General features: G+C 35.4%; 1 protein-coding gene across 1 annotated transcript in view; it reads right to left on the reverse strand.

Annotated features, from left to right (window-relative positions):
• DCBLD2 (discoidin, CUB and LCCL domain containing 2) overlaps positions 1–8,222 on the reverse strand; it is a 40,174-nt gene extending 31,952 nt beyond the window's left edge. The window contains exon 1 of the mRNA XM_008592277.1: positions 7,994–8,222. Within this exon, the coding sequence (XP_008590499.1) occupies positions 7,994–8,105 (112 nt within the window). The 5' untranslated portion in view covers positions 8,106–8,222. The remainder of the gene's footprint in view (positions 1–7,993) is intronic.
• Positions 8,223–17,944: the final 9,722 nt, after the last annotated feature.

The following is a 17,944-nucleotide window of genomic DNA, read 5'->3' on the forward strand; positions in this document are numbered from 1 at the left end:
TTTTTTATTTATTTTTATTTTTATTTTTTTTTTGTCTTTTTCCGTGTCCGGCAATGGATCGCAACCCTCAGTGTTGCCCCCGTACCGGACCGGGACCGGCAATGGGATCGCAACCCTCGGTGTTGCCCCCGCGCCTCGCTCAGCCAGTGAGCGGGAACCGGTCTGTATGTGGGATCCGAACCCTCGGCGGGAGCGCCGCCGCGCTTCCCAAGCGGCGCACTAGCGCAGTGTGCCACCGGGCCGGCCCTACAATTTTATTTTATAACTCTGAACAAACTTTGTATTTATTATCCAACTGTAACACATCTTAAAACAACTAGAGCATAATAACTGTGCCATAACAATAGGAAAACAGTATCTTGAGAGCAATTGTATGGATTAGTACTATACACCACCATAGGCATTTGAATGATGGTTAAGTTAAATCTGTGTCTTAGGAGTTTAAGAAGAAACATGCCTGGATAGGAGTTTACTATTACCTAGTTGACTAACTGGGAAAAGCAGACCAACAAAATGAATCAATGAGAATAGATTTTCCACTTTCCTGCTCCACCAAAAGAATTTCCAACTTCTAAGATTAGAAGTTGAACTTCTAAGATTAATAGCCTGGGATAAAAGGTATTCTGTGTGGGCCAACATGGCATTCAAGCTACAAGAGGACTGCCAGCCAGCTGGCCCCATTACCTTTGGGCCACGTGCCAGAAAGTGGGTCAACTGTGGATATATTTGAACAGAACAAGGCTTTAGTTATAAGTTTAAGCAGTGCTGAAACTCCACATTATGCTATGCAAAAGTGCAACTCATTGACTTTGCTCTCAAATTCCATGGGGGATCAAAATAACTTCTTAGGAGGAAAATAAGAATTCAAAATGAACAGCTATAGACAGAGCCAAGAAGGCTGAAGACAGAGAAAGAAAGCCGTGAGTTTGAAGATTACAACTCCACAAAGGCAAAGAAAACAACATCAAATTAAGCAGGGAATTAAATGTGACACATTCTAAAACATGTTTGTCTTGAAAGATTTTCCCAAGTTGTGAAGGTTAATTCTAGATGTCAACTTGGTTAGATGAAGGAATGCTGAGAAACCTGGTAAAGCAATCTTTTCAGGTGTGTCCATGACAGTGTTTCCAGCAGAGATTAGTATGAGAGTCTGAGTGGCCTGGGTGGGAAAGACCCACCTTCAGTGTGGGTGGGAACCATCCAATCCACTGGGGGTCCGGAGAGAACAAAAGACAGAGGAAAGAGGTGAAGCTCGCTCTCTCTTGATCCACTGGAGCTGGGATATACTCTTCTCTCCTATCCATGGACATCAGAGCTTGAGACTCTTCAGCTTTTGGGTTCCAGAACTTACACCAAGGAAACCATCAGCTTCCCTGGTTCTGAGGCCTTTGGACTTGGACTGAGCCACGCTACCGGCATCCAGTTTATAGATGGCCTATTGTGGGACTTTTCTTCATAGCCACGTGAGCTAATTCCCCTAATAAATCCCTCTCATATAATTATAACATATCTTATTGATTCTGTCTCTCTGGAGAACCCTGACTAATACACAAGTAAACAGCCTTATCTTAAAACATCGGATTTTCTAAGACAGTTCCAAACTTGGTTAGCAATATTACTATCACCCATAATTGATATACAGATTTTTTTAAAAATTTAAGCACAATCTAAAAATTTTCAAACACATAATAATTACAAAGGCTGAGGAACTTTATAACTGTTCCATGACATATTTATATAAACATGAAATCTTATGTGGACCCATATATAATACCATGAAAATATGATAAATATTTTATATGTTACTAAAACAATAAAAAATATCAGCACATTGACTACAAACTTGGAAATATTTTTGGTTGACAGCATTGGCTATTTCTGAAATTGCAGGATTGTGAAATATATCTATTTAGATTTCCCCCAAATTAATACTCTTTTGTGTTCTGGACTGAATTGAAAAAGACTCTCAGTAGTGTTAGTACCCATCACTTTCAACAGTATTAAACCAACTACAGTTTATTAGCTGCAGGGTATAATTTTTCCACAGTTGAAGCCATGTACTTCTAAAGAATGGGAAGCCTCACTGCCTGTATTTATTCTAACTCAAGAAATCCTAAGTTACTATATTTACCAGGAATGAGAAAACACAGGAAGAAGCAAGACAATGTATAACTACAAATTCTCCTTCTATAGGTACTCTAAAATTCTTTAACTAACCAATTTCCCAGTGCCTGAAGGAGCACATAGTCTTGTTTTTATAATTCACACCTTATCACTAACCTTGCATGATGGGTATGTGGACAGTTACTTTGAAAGCTAGAGGATGTGGGAAAAGGCTGGTCTTGCTGCTAAATTATCCCAATAATATTACTGTGTTATCTTAGGACTAATTCTTTGTTTGCATGATAGGAATCTGGCATTGATCTGTACCATTTGCAATTTTCTAAAGAGAAATTTACACATACAAGAAAATAGGTTATTTTAAGAAAATAGTTGATTGTGATTCAGAGTCAACTAACATCTGCCAAATGCCAGATAATACACTAGGTATTTTACTTCTCCTCTCCTTTTACATACTGAGAGTACAGATTAAATCTTATGTTTCTTCTAGAAATATCACACTGCCATTGATGGAAGAAGAGTCCACAGTACCAGCTTGGTAAAAGTTTTCTCAGATAAAAGTAATTAATGCTTTTCATGTATTATTGCCTAAGCAATAAGCCATACAGTCAGATAGGCTATAAACTATATATAGTTAACTAGATCAAATCAAACGCTCTCTATACCTAAATTCCTATATATTAAAAAATGAATGTAAGACATATTAAAATACGGCACAATTCTTTTGTGACATATATAGTATCTAGGACACTAATAAATACGTCATTATTTATCAGCAGTGATAGCCACTCTATAGTATAAGACAGTACAAACATACGTAATCCCTTCAAAGCATTCCTAACGTACTAAAAAAATGAAACACATAGAAAACACTAAAATAATTAAGTGCTCCTCAGATTGTTTATATGTCAGCTTGGAATAAACTCTATCCTATAAGTTAAATTGCCTCTTTCAGTTAATACCATTTTAACAAATTCTGTTTTAAATTCTCTTTCTCTACAAAATTGGTAACACTTTGCTCATCAGCATCTTCATTCTACAAATTGATACCAAAATAAACATATTTTTCTGTATGTTAATTATATTATACACATGAACAGTATACATATTCACTTGTGTATAAATAAGGACACATATAAAGATGTAAATGTAAATTGAAACTTTATGAATAAAATCTTACTAAGATTAATTTGATAGTTTAGTATTTTTTAAATATTTGCCAGATACAACAATAACAGAAATTTGGAACACAATATAAAAGCTACAAATAAAATCTTAGCTAAGTATGGTGCTAGAAACAAAACAGATTCTATAAAATTACTGTACAGGCAAGCAATTAAGGCAACAAACAATCTAAGGAATTTATACTCTATTTTCAAAGTCAAAAATATCCCATAAAGAAAAAAAAATAACCAGTTACAGAAATTTGGACTCTCTTAGAAAGGAATTCTCTACTATGCCCTATGTTTCATTTACAAATTGATGTAATCTGACATACGGTGAAAGAAACAGAAAATATTTGCAAAAAAGTATGGTTAAAGAACGTAGCAATCAGAAAATTTTTATACTAGTGGTGTTAATTCTAAAAATAACCTATCATATAGCAACAATAACCTTGTCAAATGGGAACATTTTCTAAGTTCAGCTGTTTACACGGCTTAGGCACATCACCATCAGACTGTAAGGGGTGGCAGGCAGCAAATGAACAGTGATTATGAGTTTCAATTAGGAAGTACATTAATACCTACATCGGATCACTTTATTTCATGAAATTTTAAACTTTTTACTATTTTCCCCTGCTAAAATAAAGGCAAACTTCAGACTAACCACTACGAAATTCTGGATGGTAAAATATAAAGTAATGAGGTTTAATATTACTCTTTAAGTGATGATTTCATGTACCACAAAAACAATGCCAGGATTATCACTTTCTAATAATGCATGTACACATACATACGTACGTACGTACACACACACACACACACACACACAATTATGGCACATCCAAATAAATGCTGCCTTGCGGGACTTGAAGCTTTCAATGTAAATGTAGATATGTCTTCTGAGTTCACTGTTCTATAATTAAAATAACTTAAAAAAATCATCACCTAGAATCATCCTAGAAATTCTGAGTTCTTCCTAGAAACTGGTCATTGTTGCACAGAGATTCAAGAACAGGAATTTAGACAATGCATCTATAAAATTTATTTTATTTTTCAAGTCTAATGGTAAATGCTATGTTTTTAAATTTACTTTTTAGAATGAAAATGTCAAAGAATTTATTATTATACTAGATAAAAAGATCTGAGTTACTGAATTTTGGACCTCTGAGTGGCTGGTTCTGCCTCTCTCAGTTAAGACCAGCAGTAACTTAGGAGTTTCTCTCTACAGTGTAAACTTCTAAACAGTGGTTGCTAATATAAATGTCCAGGATATCTCAAAGGTTCATACACATCTTCAATTTTTAGGAAAGTCTAGTTGGAATTTGATAGGATTATACCAACTTGGAGTAGAAATACACGTCCTCTCATAATTGCTGGAAGTGTTGATGTATACGTATATGTACCTTTGCTTGCTACCCCATGGGTGAATGGGAACTTTTCCTTTCACACACTTTCAAAAATGAGGTTTACAGGTGAAAATGAAAAGAGATAGCTCATAAAGAAAAGGCTGGAAACTACTGCTCAAAGATCATTAAAATAAAGAGAAGAAAAGACCATAAAGTTTTATAGAAAGTTTTAAAAAACTAGAAACAAAAGTGGAAGAAAACAAACAAACAAACAAACAAACAAAAACACCAGGTACTGTACACTAGATACAATACCTGTTAGGTATTGGGCATTACAATAGATCAGTACTTCATCCAAGAGGGCTTCCTTATGTTCAAAGCCTCTTACTGCAACTTAAACCCTGGCAGGATGAATCCTAATTCTTTGAAATGTTTCCTTCTGTTAGATATGTCTGATTCGAAGGCTTTAAAAACTGGCATAATTCCAGAGTTGAATTTATAATGGGACATCTTAATTCAATCATCTCTGATCTGGTCTCCTCTAACAGCCTCTTAGCCTCTGGTTTCCCTTACATTTATTCTTACTTCTCTTTAACCCACTCTTTGCAGAGCAGGGAGGATCGTAAAAGCAAACAAAAACAAATATAGTCATATCCCTACTTTGTACTAACAGCTTCCATGCACTCTTAGGGAAAAGTTCCAACCACTACATTTTCTGTAAGGCTCTGAATAATGAGACCTACTTATGACCCACTCACTCCACTCCAGCTACACTGGCTTTTTTCTCAGTTCCCCCAAAGCTCCTTTCCACCTAAGTCCTTTGCATCTGCTGTTCTCTTCCACAGAATGTTCTTCCTTCCTTGTCTGCCTGGAACCTCCAATTAATCCTTCAGCTCTCAGCCTAAAAGTGACTTCCTCAGGAAAGCTCTGCTCTTTATCAGTCTTCCACTCCCTGTGCCCCTCTGGTTTCCTATAATCTGCACTATTCCTTCATCATACTTATCATAACTGCAATTAAGTAATCATTTGTTTAATGTCTTTTCCCAGCCCTGTACTATAAGCCCCATGAAGGTGCAACTGTGTCTGTCTTGCCTACTGCTGTTTCCCAGTGCTAATAAGCATAGAGCAGGAAATAAGGCATTGAAGGGAATATAGTTTTGGAATGAACTCTTACACAAGGTACTGAAAATTAGCCTATTTCACACAAAATCATGATTCTATCAACAAAACATACTATATCATTAACAAATCTTTATGAGAGTGTAACAAATAAAGCAGCTGTTGAAGCAGGATTTTTCACAATCTTTTCATTCCCAAATACATGAAAAATAAAAATCAAGTAAGACTTCAGGAGACAGCCCTGAAATGATGATTTCCAAGATGATTATAACTTTTGAAAGGTTACTATCAAGAAGTTCCCGATTAAAGTGGATATTTCAAAAACTTCTGGAAGACAAGATTCATCTGAAATAGTGACATAGCCACTTGAAATTTGGTACAGAGGTTTATAAGTCTAAAACATACTGATTCTGTTATCTGAGATCACTGTCAATTTTTAAGTGATTTTAATGCAGGACATTGAGGTTTATTTATTTAAATATCTAATATAAAAACCCGCTATTTAAAAAGAGAGAACACTTACTTTATAGAAACCTTCCGCTCAATAAATAACAAAGAGAGAAAGAGGAAATATGAATCAAAATAAAGACAAATCAAAATAAATAATTTAACCTGATATTAAGACCAAGAAGCTTAAGAAGAAGAAAAAAGCAAATTGTGTTTATTTTCTATCCTCTCATCTGTCAACCCAAGACTTTCAAGAAGCAAAACTGAAAGTACGGTAATCCATTATCATCTCACTCTGTGTTCTCTACATTACCCTTTTGATGGTGGGGGTACACACTTCATGCACATATGTGTGTGTACAGTGCTGGAAGGGGAGAACTAACATTGGGTGCCCACTATGCTGTGCCCAGAGGTCACTGGCTACCACATGGCAGACACAGGCTTTGATTCCAGGGCTATCTAGTGCTGCTTCCACAACATCACATTGCCTTAGTCTTCTTGGCTCTGTCAGAAATATTAATTGTTCAAGTATAATGTTTCCAGTTTCCAGGTCTTTGCTTTCCATTATTCCATCCAAATGAGTTTTCTTTTTCATTCACTCTAAGAGATTTTATTAACCTTCACACCTTGTTCCATAGCTTATAAACTAAGGGAAAGAAGACTCCTCTTCACACAGAACAGCCCTCCCCTCTATCGTGTTCTAAATGAAACTTTTAATGAGACACACAGTGTTTATTTCGAACCTACCATAGCTGCAGAGGAAAAGCTTGCTTTGCCCTCGGTCATTCCCAGTGCCCAACATTCTCACACACAGGAGGTTTTTGAAAATTTTCTCATGTATACAATATGAAGTAAAAGCTAATTCTTAATTTTAAATAGTCATCTTAGTTAATTCATTCTTAAATATCAAAATAATCACATATTTTCTAAGTTAAATGACTGTTTTGATATCTTCTTGTACTAGCAACACTTAAACTTTCTCATCACAACATCCCTAATAGCAGAGGGCAATAAATACATGCCACAGCAGCCAAAACACATGAGAGATCTCACACAGGTATACCGCATTTTATCTTAGACATTCAGATAAATTTCAGATTTTATTCTACTTAATAGCCTTGCTTTTAATTTTTCCCCCTTCAGATCCTAAATATTAGCAATTTAGAAAACATCTCATGTTTATTTTGTACTGTCTCAGCACAACCTAGGGTACTCCTGGTGGTATGAGGCCCTATTCTTTGAGAGGAATGTTAATATGGTCTTTAACAAAGAACTATGAAATGGTAAACTGTGGAGAATAAAGTTTTAAATTGATATGATACATTTCAATAATCCATAAGTTTTAAAAATGTTATTATAGGGCCGGCCCCGTGGCTCACTCGGGACAGTGCGGTGCTGGTAGTACTGACGCCGCGGGTTCAGATCCTATATAGGGATGGCCGGTGCACTCACTGGCTGAGCTTGGTGCGCACAACACCAAGCCAAGGGTTGTGATCCCCTTACCGGTCAAAAAAAAAAAAAAAAAGTTATTATAGTTTGTGTTCCAATCTTATAAAAGTGAAAAATCAGTATCGCCTCTACTAAGGAAAGGGATGTATACGGATTTTGTATAAAAGTTAATATACTTTTATTTTTTGGAATTCTGAAACTGATCTAATTTGTCAAATTTAGGTAAATGTTCCTCAGTTCAGTCTTCCTCCTCTATTCCAATCTCAGATAACAGGTACTCAAAAAACCATTTCATTTTTTTGCCAGTAATTACAAAATGTGGGTGCCATTGTATAAGATGAAAATTACCTTGTTTATCTACAACCGAATATGAGGCCAAAAATCCTCGTCCAGAAACATGGATTCCACTCATGAATAGCACTGTAATTTCATTGCTTTTTGATTCAATTGAATGGTTCATTTGCAACCCCAGACCACAGTATTTGCCTAGGAACAAAAGAAAAACAGATTATTTGGTGTGATTCATAAAGTAAATAATTTTTGCAATGCAGAAAAACAAGAATCAGAATAATATACCAAACTGAGTATTTAAATAAGTATAAAATAATGACTAAGATGGTTAATGATTAAAAATCATATCACCCTGGAGAAAAAAAATTAATGTAATAACCGTTCAAATACTTCAAAAGAAAAAACAGTACAGATATCACTGACCTTGCAAAGATTCAATTTCCTGTGAAACACAGGTACTCTTTGAGAATAAGAAATTAAAAAAAAATCAACATAAAGCATTTCATGCAGGCAAGTAGCTCACAAATGAACTGATGGTCAATCATAGCAGTATTCTCAACATGCTTTCCTCAGGGCCCTCCTAGGTTCTTGGCCTCGGAGTACTACTGAAACCTCTTTGGGAATTACTCAATTTTTCTTCTGAGAACTGCTGGACTTCTAGTCAATCCCTTTAAGTGATCATGTTAGGTCCCATGCTTTTAATTATATGATCTGACAACTCAGACTTAAACTTCCACCCACAGCCTTTTCCTTGAACTTGAGATGCATATATCTAAGTGCCTGCCTAATTTCTATCTTTTAATGTCTAACAGATAATAAAAAGGAAGAATAAAAAGAAATTTTTTAAATTGATTTTCGTATGTGCTTGGTAACTTGTCTAACAAATTCTGAATAGGAATTCCAAAAATGTTTTAAACTATAGCAAGATCACTTGCTATACAAAGTAATGTGGACTTCCAGGGATACCATTTTCAAGAACAATACCTGATCTTACAGGTAGAAAATGCTAAGGTAGCAATGAAAAATCCCACCAGAACTAGTAAGGAAGCTTAGCAAAGTCACAGGATCAATACGGAAAAATCAATTGTATTTCCCCACACTAGCAACAATATGAAATAAAATTCTTAAAACTCCATCTATAACAGCATCAAAAGATTAAAATACTTAGGAATAAATTTTTAAAAAGAAGTTCAAAATCAGTACAGTGAAAAATACAAAACACTGCCTGACCTAAATAAGTCAGGAGATATACCAGGTTCATGAACTGGAAGAATTCATATTGTTAAAATGTCGGTTCTCTCTAAATTGATGTATAGATTCAAAGTAATCCCTATTAAAATATTAAAGGGCTTTTTTTGTTGTTGAAGAAATTAACAAGCTAAGCCTAAAATTTACAGGAAAATGCAAAGGACACATAATAGCCATAATAACTTTAGTAAAGGAAGCTGAAGGACTTATATTACCTTTTTTAACTTAGTATTAAACTACAGTTATCAAGACAGTGTTACATTATTGTAAGGACAAACACACTTATACATTATACATACTCAAAATATATATTATAAATAAGCAAATATAAATATATATAAACATATAAACAAATATAACTATATACAAGCATTGGTGAGAATGTGCAGAAAATGGAACCTTTATACACAAATGGTATGAATATAAAATGGCAGAGTCATTTTTGAAAAACAGTTGGCAGTTTCCAAAAACATTAAACATAAACATGTACTCACCATACAGCCCAGCAATCCATTTCCAGTTATCCACCCAAGAGGAAAGAAAACATGTCCATAGAAAGATTATGCAAAGGTCATAGCAGCATTGCTCATATTTGCCTCAAACTGAAACCACTTTTCATCAACTAGTTGATGCATAAACAAAATGTAGTATATATCCATACAAAGGAGCACTATTCAACAATAAAAAGGAACAAGCTACCGATACATGCTACAACATGGATGAATCTCAAAAACATCCTAGGTGGAAGAAGCCATTTATATGAAATTTCTAGAAAAGGCAAAAAAATAGAGATGGAAAGCAGATCACTGGCAGCCTGGGACTAGGGGAGAAGTAGGAATTGACTCCAATTTGGCACAAGGGAACTTTTTAGTGTGATGGAGATTTCCAAACCCTAATTTTAGTGATGTTTGCATAGCTGTATAAGTTTACTAAAATTCATCAAAATATCAGTTTAAAATAGGTAATTATTATGGTATATAAATCATATATCAATAAAGCTTACAAAAGAAATACAAACATTGAAACAATTTTTATTGTGAGAAATCATCAGGTGTTAATGATTTCATAGTCACTGTTTTATGAAAATAGATTCTGTTAGAGCTGAGACACCTTTAGAGACCTATTCCAAGGTCCTCATTTGACGGTTGAAAAAAAAATGAAAATCATATAGATAACTGGATTGCCTAAATAACACTATATGTGAAGTCAGTCCAGAATTTAGGTCCTTATTATAGAAGAATGTTTGTGTCATGCCCAAATTCATATACTGAAAACCTTATAAGCCTCAATGTGATGGTATTTGGAGATGGGACCTTTTGTGAGGTAATTAGGTCATTAGGATGGATCCCTCAAGAATGGGATTAGTGTCTGCAGGACTCTGAGCATAACTGTCTCCATCTGGAGCCCTTACCACTTATTATGTCTTTGTGAGAATTTTGCCCATAAAGTTATACAGTAACTAGGGGTGAGGCAGTTAGAATAGATAGGAACAACCTGCTGACTGTAAAGAAGGAATGCTTAACTACTGGTGAGGTGATAAGTTGGCCTGGCCACCTGCACCAACATTTGGAGCTAGTTACATTACTTTTGTTTACGAACCACTTCTATAAACCTGAGCTCAGCCAGGAGACGGTGTGGAGAAGCTTTGCATATGCCTTTGGGTCACTATCTGCCCGACTCATCACCCAGTATGTAAGTTCTTTCCTTTACCACATGGAATAGCCTATTTTGTTCTTTGGTCTCAAGATACCTTTACAAGTTTAGTGGACATTCTGCCCTTGGTCCACCTTCAGACAATGTCTGTCAAGCTAGCGCCATAGCTACACTAACTGTATGTCTGGGGCTAGTAAAACAATTCATAACTAGGGCCGAACCCGTGGCTCACTCGGGACAGTGCGGTGCTGGGAGCGCCGTGGAGCTGGGAGCGCCGAGGCTGCAGGTTCGGATCCTATATAGGGATGGCCGGTATGCTCACTGGCTGAGCACGGTGCGGGTGACACCAAGCCAAGGGTTACGATCCCCTTACCAGTCGCAAAAAAAAAAAAAACAAAAAAACAATTCATAACTAAAGCCAAAATGTTTTATTATTTTAGTTATACGAAGTTTCCACTTGTATTGTCAGTGCTAGGGCTCAGACCCTCCAAACCCATTGTACGGACTGGGTCACCAGACTCCTCACATACAGGTTCACGCTAGGTAACTGGGAAAGATCCCTGGAGTCGTTGGCAGACAACATGAGCTCAGTCCTCAGCAACGGCAACAGCAGCTTACAGGTCCGGCAGTAGCCTCTCGGAAGGTCCCAGGGGCAGTGGCAGCAACAGCCTCCAGCAGCAGTAGTGGCCTCCCTGTGGCCTCTAGGGGGTATCCTGGGGGTGGGGGGCACCATGGATCAGAGCCACTCATCCTTTATACTTAAGTCATAACCCAGCACACCTGGGTGCACATGTGCAATTACATTAGACAATAACCAAGGAACACCTGGGCGCATGCGCCTATTTACATCAAATGCTCAGTAAGATGTTCAGAATCTTTCCCTGACCATTTTCCTATATTTTCCCAACAGTGTCCTTATAAGAAAAGACAAGAAAGAGCATGCTTCCCTTCTCTGCTCTCATGAGAGGATACAAAGAGAAGATGCCCATCTGTAAGCCAGGAAGAGTGCCCTCACCAGACATGAGATCTTCCAGCAACTTGATCTTGGACTTTTAGCCTCCAGAATCATGAGAAATAAATGTTTGTTGTTTAAACCACCCACTCAGTCTACGGTATTTCTGTTACAGCAACACAAACCAAGACAGTTCTCTCTTTTCCTGTGCTTTTTTCTTTCTGCACGCCACTTGCCGGTAATGGAGTTAATGATGCTCCCATGGGGCTATGAAGAGAAGCACTTAATGTCACGACCTTCTATCCCCCTGTAAGTGATCCATGGTAGTACTTGGAAAGTACTTCACGGTCCACAGTGATTCAGCTGCTCTCTCCTGTCCACAGCAGCAAAACCCTCATCATCGCATCAACAGTCTTATCCCTTACTAAATTGGAGAAATGTTTCAGCTTGCCTTTTGGTATAAATCACTTAAACATCTTACAATGCTACCTTTGCCCTTAACTGCATTATTAGTTATATCTAAGTCATATTCATTTAGAGATAAGTATTTGCAGAGACTGACCTTATTCTTTCTAATCCTTCCTAAAACCATTTTTAATTGAGTCAACATTTCCAAAAGTTGTGACACAAGCAGAATTGTGCAATTTAGCCAGAATTTTAAAAATAAATTATTCTCTAAAGGTTTTTTCCTACCTACTGAAAAAGTACTATATTTATTTTAAATAAATTTTATATTTTATGTAAAAATATCTAAAACCAGTCAATTTATTTTTGGGCAGCTGGCCAGTATGGGGATCTGAACACTTGACCTTGTTGTTATAACACCATGCTCTAACCAACCAAGCTAACTAGCCAGCTCTCTCTCTTTTTTATTTTAAAAATGGGAACAATTTAATCCTAAGGCCACAGTTGTCAATTAAAACAAAAAAGCCCAAATTCTGAAATGTCCAACATTGTCCATAAAATTTGATACGCGAACTTTTCCTTCAAGATATAATTCTTCAAAGCATTACAATTTCTCAATTTTTAAATAATAAACTTTATGCATGTGACAGTCGTGTTGGAAAGTTTAGGATAAGCAGAGAAACTAGTTTCCTCTATCTGACAATAATGATAAAAATCATATTCTTTACTACATATCATTGTGTTTTAGACTTTTTTTTTCTCGGCTTGGTAAATTATATAAGTTCAATATTTCTGTCTTGCATTTAGATTGACCTGACATACTTTGACAAAGAAAAGCCCCTCAAGTAAATTTTCTCCCCTTATATGAACAGAAAACATGCTGTAGGTCTTCTGGAGAAGAACTGCATCCATGATCCTATCATAATGGTTTGAAAAGTGCTGTATAACTCTTTGGTCATCTTATAGAAATTTTAGGAAAAGTTTTCAAAGAAAGGAACGACTACCAAAAAAACTAATCTAAAATGACATTAAGGAATGTACTACATTTATACTGGAATAAGAAAACCTCAATTTGAAAGCAAAGAATTTTGGTTTCTAAATTCTCAATTTATTTAGTATTTAATAAATAAATAACAAACACTGAAGCATACAACTGTCTTAGGCGCTATGGATGTTCAATATAAAATGTCTTACTCATCCTTGATTTCTGTAAAAACACTTATTGTGCAAAAAAAAAAAAAAAGTTCTGTTTTTAAATCTGGAATACAATTTAAATATAGCTACCACCATTTTGAACATTCATGCAAAATGACACACTATCAAAGAACTCTACAATAGTTATTATTTGAATATACAAGAAGAAAAATGATTTAATCTTCAGACTAGTATTTAATACTAACTCAGAAACAGTCTGGCAAATAGAACAAATATTAGTAAATATTGCATTATTTTAAATACTAATTATTTAAAAATAATACCTAATATTAAAAACAAAATAATATATTTTTCATGTTATTCCAAATATTATCTCAAATATTACAAATATAAGAAGGTATATAATTTGCCAAATGTATGCAAAGCCAGTGCCCATCACATTAAATCTTAAGGCAATTTAGGAATAGGTAAAGGCAAAAGAAATTATATCAAGTAAATACATAAGCTAGTTAACTCTTGTAAAAGTGAACAATAATTTCATCTGGGCTCATCAGCACTAGCTGTTCTTTGCCATTTAAGGATCTAAGTATGTGTGACTTTATTATAAAGCAGGATAAGGCGCTCAGTTCAAATACTGAATTTTTAGATACTTTAAGGCACAAGTGAAAAGATCATATTTAAAAAATACCTATCATGCCATACAAAGGTGTCTTTATAAAAATGATATCATATATACAGATACTAGGGAATTCCAAAGTAAAAGTGCCATAAGGAAATGAAGAAATAACTTGTCAAAATAATATTCTTGAATTAAAACAATATTTGAAAAATGGAGCGTTCTTTTAACCATTTCAATAAGGGAAAGAATCATGAAAGTATTTTCTACTAGCACTGTAATTTCATCTCATATTTAGCATTGTCTTCTCCTCAGAAATATGAATAAAATTCAATCTGTAGTAGAAATAAAAACATTTTTAAAGCCATTCTTGTTCTGTGAAACTCAAAAGGCAGTGCTACAGCATGAATAATCAATTTTTTTTAAAAAAAAAAAAAAAGAAGGGAAAAAACAGTGTAATTGCTGACCTTGTAGGTGCTTAAGTGAGTCCAACCTATATCATATAAACACCTACCCTCACCTCTTATTCCCAGCTAAGATGGCTGTCCCTCTCCTCATCTGGTTCCACCTTTGATCACAGGTTCTACTAAGTAATGTAAGAAGTTGGCAAAATATTTTGGGAAAAGAAGAAGAAAAACCATCGCTAATCAGGACAATATAAGTTAATTCTTTAATTCCATTTCTCCAGTTTGACCATTCAAAGGTCAACATAAATCAACATAAAGCATTTAATTGCCAGCAACTCTAGACTCTGATGATTCTCAAAGCCAACTAATATCCCTAGAGGTTTCTCATGAATAAATAATAGAGGACTATGAAAAAAATAGTATATGGATATAGACAGAAAATTACAAATATAAAAGTTAATCAATTATCTCAGTCACCATAAATCTCATGAAACACTGGTTTAGAGTCTATAAGAACTGATGTTCCAAGCAAATAAAATGTTTAAAACAATCATTAGCCATGAGGAAAATGCAAATCAAACCCACAATGAGATACCACTTCACACCCACAAGGATGACTAGAATAAAAGAGACAAGATAATAACAAGTGTTGACAAGGATGTGGAAACACTGTAACCCTTATACACTGCTGGTGGGATTGCAAAATGTGCAGCCACTTTGGAAAAATCTGGCAGTTCTTAAAAAGGCCAAACATATAATTAGCATATGACCTAGCAATTCCACTCCTAGATATATATTCTCAGGAGAAATGCAAATATATGTCCACACAAAATCTTATCATGATAGCTCATAGCAGCATTATTTTTAATAGCCAAAAAATGCAAGCAACTCAGCCAGGACGCTGGGATACTTATGGAGAGGTGTTGATAAATCCGAAAAAACAAATGATGCAATCTTTTGGGAACAGAGGGAGCCATGAGAATTAAGATGACCTATCCAGAGTTTGCTGAAAGACAGAACAAATGTCTCCTGCCTTTTAGGGGAAGGAAGGCCTGCAACTCTTAATGGAAACTGATGCAAGATGTAACTGGGTCACCAATGTGGAGGCCTGGATGCCAGAGGGGTTTGGATGCAGAAAAACTTGAACAGCAGTGAGTCAGGGAAGCCTCAGAGAAGAAAGCAACAAAGGACTCCATGAAAGCAGCAAAGGAGATGGAGTTAAGGCTCCTAGGAAAATGTGGTAGGGACTAGAACCACTAATCTCTTAAAATAATTCCATCCAGGTTGATAACCCATACAGTTCATGCAACTATTTCCACTGAAATTTAAGTTTCCAATTTTCCCATATTTTAGATAATGATGCAATAGACTTGTTCATATGTACAGATTTTTCTGTATTTAAACTGATTACTGAGCCCAGATTCTCTGAAATGAAGTTACAAAGTGATGTTGCTTTCCAAAAGAGTCATTCTAATATATACTACTATCATCAATATAGGGTGAGTCTTTATTTCAAGGCAGCCTTATTACCATTTTTTTCTTCTTATAAATGCTTTAGAAGATGAATAGCAACAAATTAACTCTAGAAGACATTAAATGGAAACATTCTGTATTCAAAAGAAAGGGGAGATGCATCTGATTCAGAAAGAACAGAAGTGGAGTTATGAAACTTAAGAAACTTGATATATGTTCTCAAATACAAAGAAGCTCATTCAACCTCTTGAGATGGGTGCCATGGAATAATGCTCCACTTAGGAACCTGCAACTTAGAAAAATGAGGTGGAAGTTAGGGAGTTACTTGCTAGAGCAAAAGCACATCAACTCTAACCACCTCCAGCAGAGGGAAATAGAGCTTGATCAAAAAGCATCACTCTTAATTTATAAACAAACTAATTTAGGAACAAGTTTTTAGTACAGGAGTACCTCCAGTTCAAAACTAGGAATTCTCAAAGGAATTCCTTTACTGAATATATATGTATTAGTCTGTTTTTGTTGCTTATAACAAAATATCTGCAACTTGGTGATTTATAAAGAAAACAAAATTTATTGCTTAGTTTCTGAGCCTGGGAAGTCCAAAGTCCACCTGATGGTGGCAACAGTGAACCAGAGGTCTCACATTGCAAGATGGTGGAAGCAGAGAGAGCAGAGAGAGAGAGAGAAAACAGACTCTTCTCTTATCTTAAAGCCCTCAGAAACCTGCCCCTGACCACCATTTTTAGTCCATTCACTGTCCTACAATCCAATCACTTCTTCAAGGCTCCACCTTCCAATTACCATAATAGGATTTCCCACCCTCCTAACAGTCACAGTGGGGGCTAAGTTTCTAATACATAAAACTTGGAGTATGCAATTCAAGCCTCAATGCGTTTTGGAGGGACATAATTTAATCCACTACAATATATTATTGAGCCCCTGAATATCCAGGCACTAAGCTAGGCAGCTTAAGCTGAGGATTCAGTGATGAAATGAGACAGGCACAGGGTTGCCCTCCAAAAACACAGTGTAGTGAGACAGGGCAAATGCACAGTTTAAGCCTCCGAAGTACAGAAGCAGCCACTAAAAAGTCAGGCTTTAAAGATCACTTCTGGCTCAGTGGGCCAGAACGAGGTGGAGCTGTACTTATTAACCCCTTGACTTGGAGTGATTCAGTGTTCTCTTTCTGAATGACTAAAATGTCTTCCCATAAGGATTTCTCTTATGCTGTGACTGAAAATAAGCTGTTGTTTTTGGCTGGGATTAGCCATAGTTTTAGCTGCTTAACAAAGACTCATTTGCAGAGGATAATGACAGGAAGGTACAAATCTAATTTTTTTTTAAACAATTAGACTATTGGGTATATATTTAAAACAAGATATTAACAGATACAGTGTTTAATGTGTTTAAAAGGGATTTAGCAATATCACTAAGAATGGATTTGTCTTTCCTTCTAAAGTGGTGACTACTTTAAAAGTATGTTTTTCTACAATATCATAAAGTCACTGTGCATTTTGATTTTAGGGAAGGTGGCTACTACAGTGTTATTTTTCTTAAATGAGTAACAGATCTCATATTTGTACATTTAAAAATGAATAAGGACCACATGGAAAAAAATGTACCTTGACACTTTGCCTCCTACCTCACACATCATGCTCAAAAATCAATTCTGGAAGGATTGAGCATGATATGTGTAGAAGGGAACACAATAAGGCTTTAAGAAAAAAACCATGAGAACATCTTCATGACCTAGGAATAGGCAAACATTTCTTAAACAGAATACAAAAAGTGCTAACCATAAAAAAAAATAATAATAAAATTGAACTAAATTAAAATTAAATTAAAACTAATGCCCATTTATCAAAAAATACCAATAAATGAGCAAAATGGCAGCCCATAAAAAGAGAGAAGATATTTGTAATTCATATATCTAAATAGAATCCATAACCAGAATATACACAGAACTCCTACAAATAATAAAAAGATCACTCAATAGAAAAAATGCACAAAAACTTACTCTTCACAGAAGAAGATATTCAAATGGCTAACAAACTTATGACAAGAGCACAACATCATGAGCCACCAAGAGAAATGTAAAG

Source organism: Galeopterus variegatus, unplaced genomic scaffold (assembly GCF_000696425.1).
Source record: "Galeopterus variegatus unplaced genomic scaffold, G_variegatus-3.0.2 Scaffold7729, whole genome shotgun sequence".
NCBI classification, from domain to species: Eukaryota; Metazoa; Chordata; class Mammalia; order Dermoptera; family Cynocephalidae; genus Galeopterus; species Galeopterus variegatus.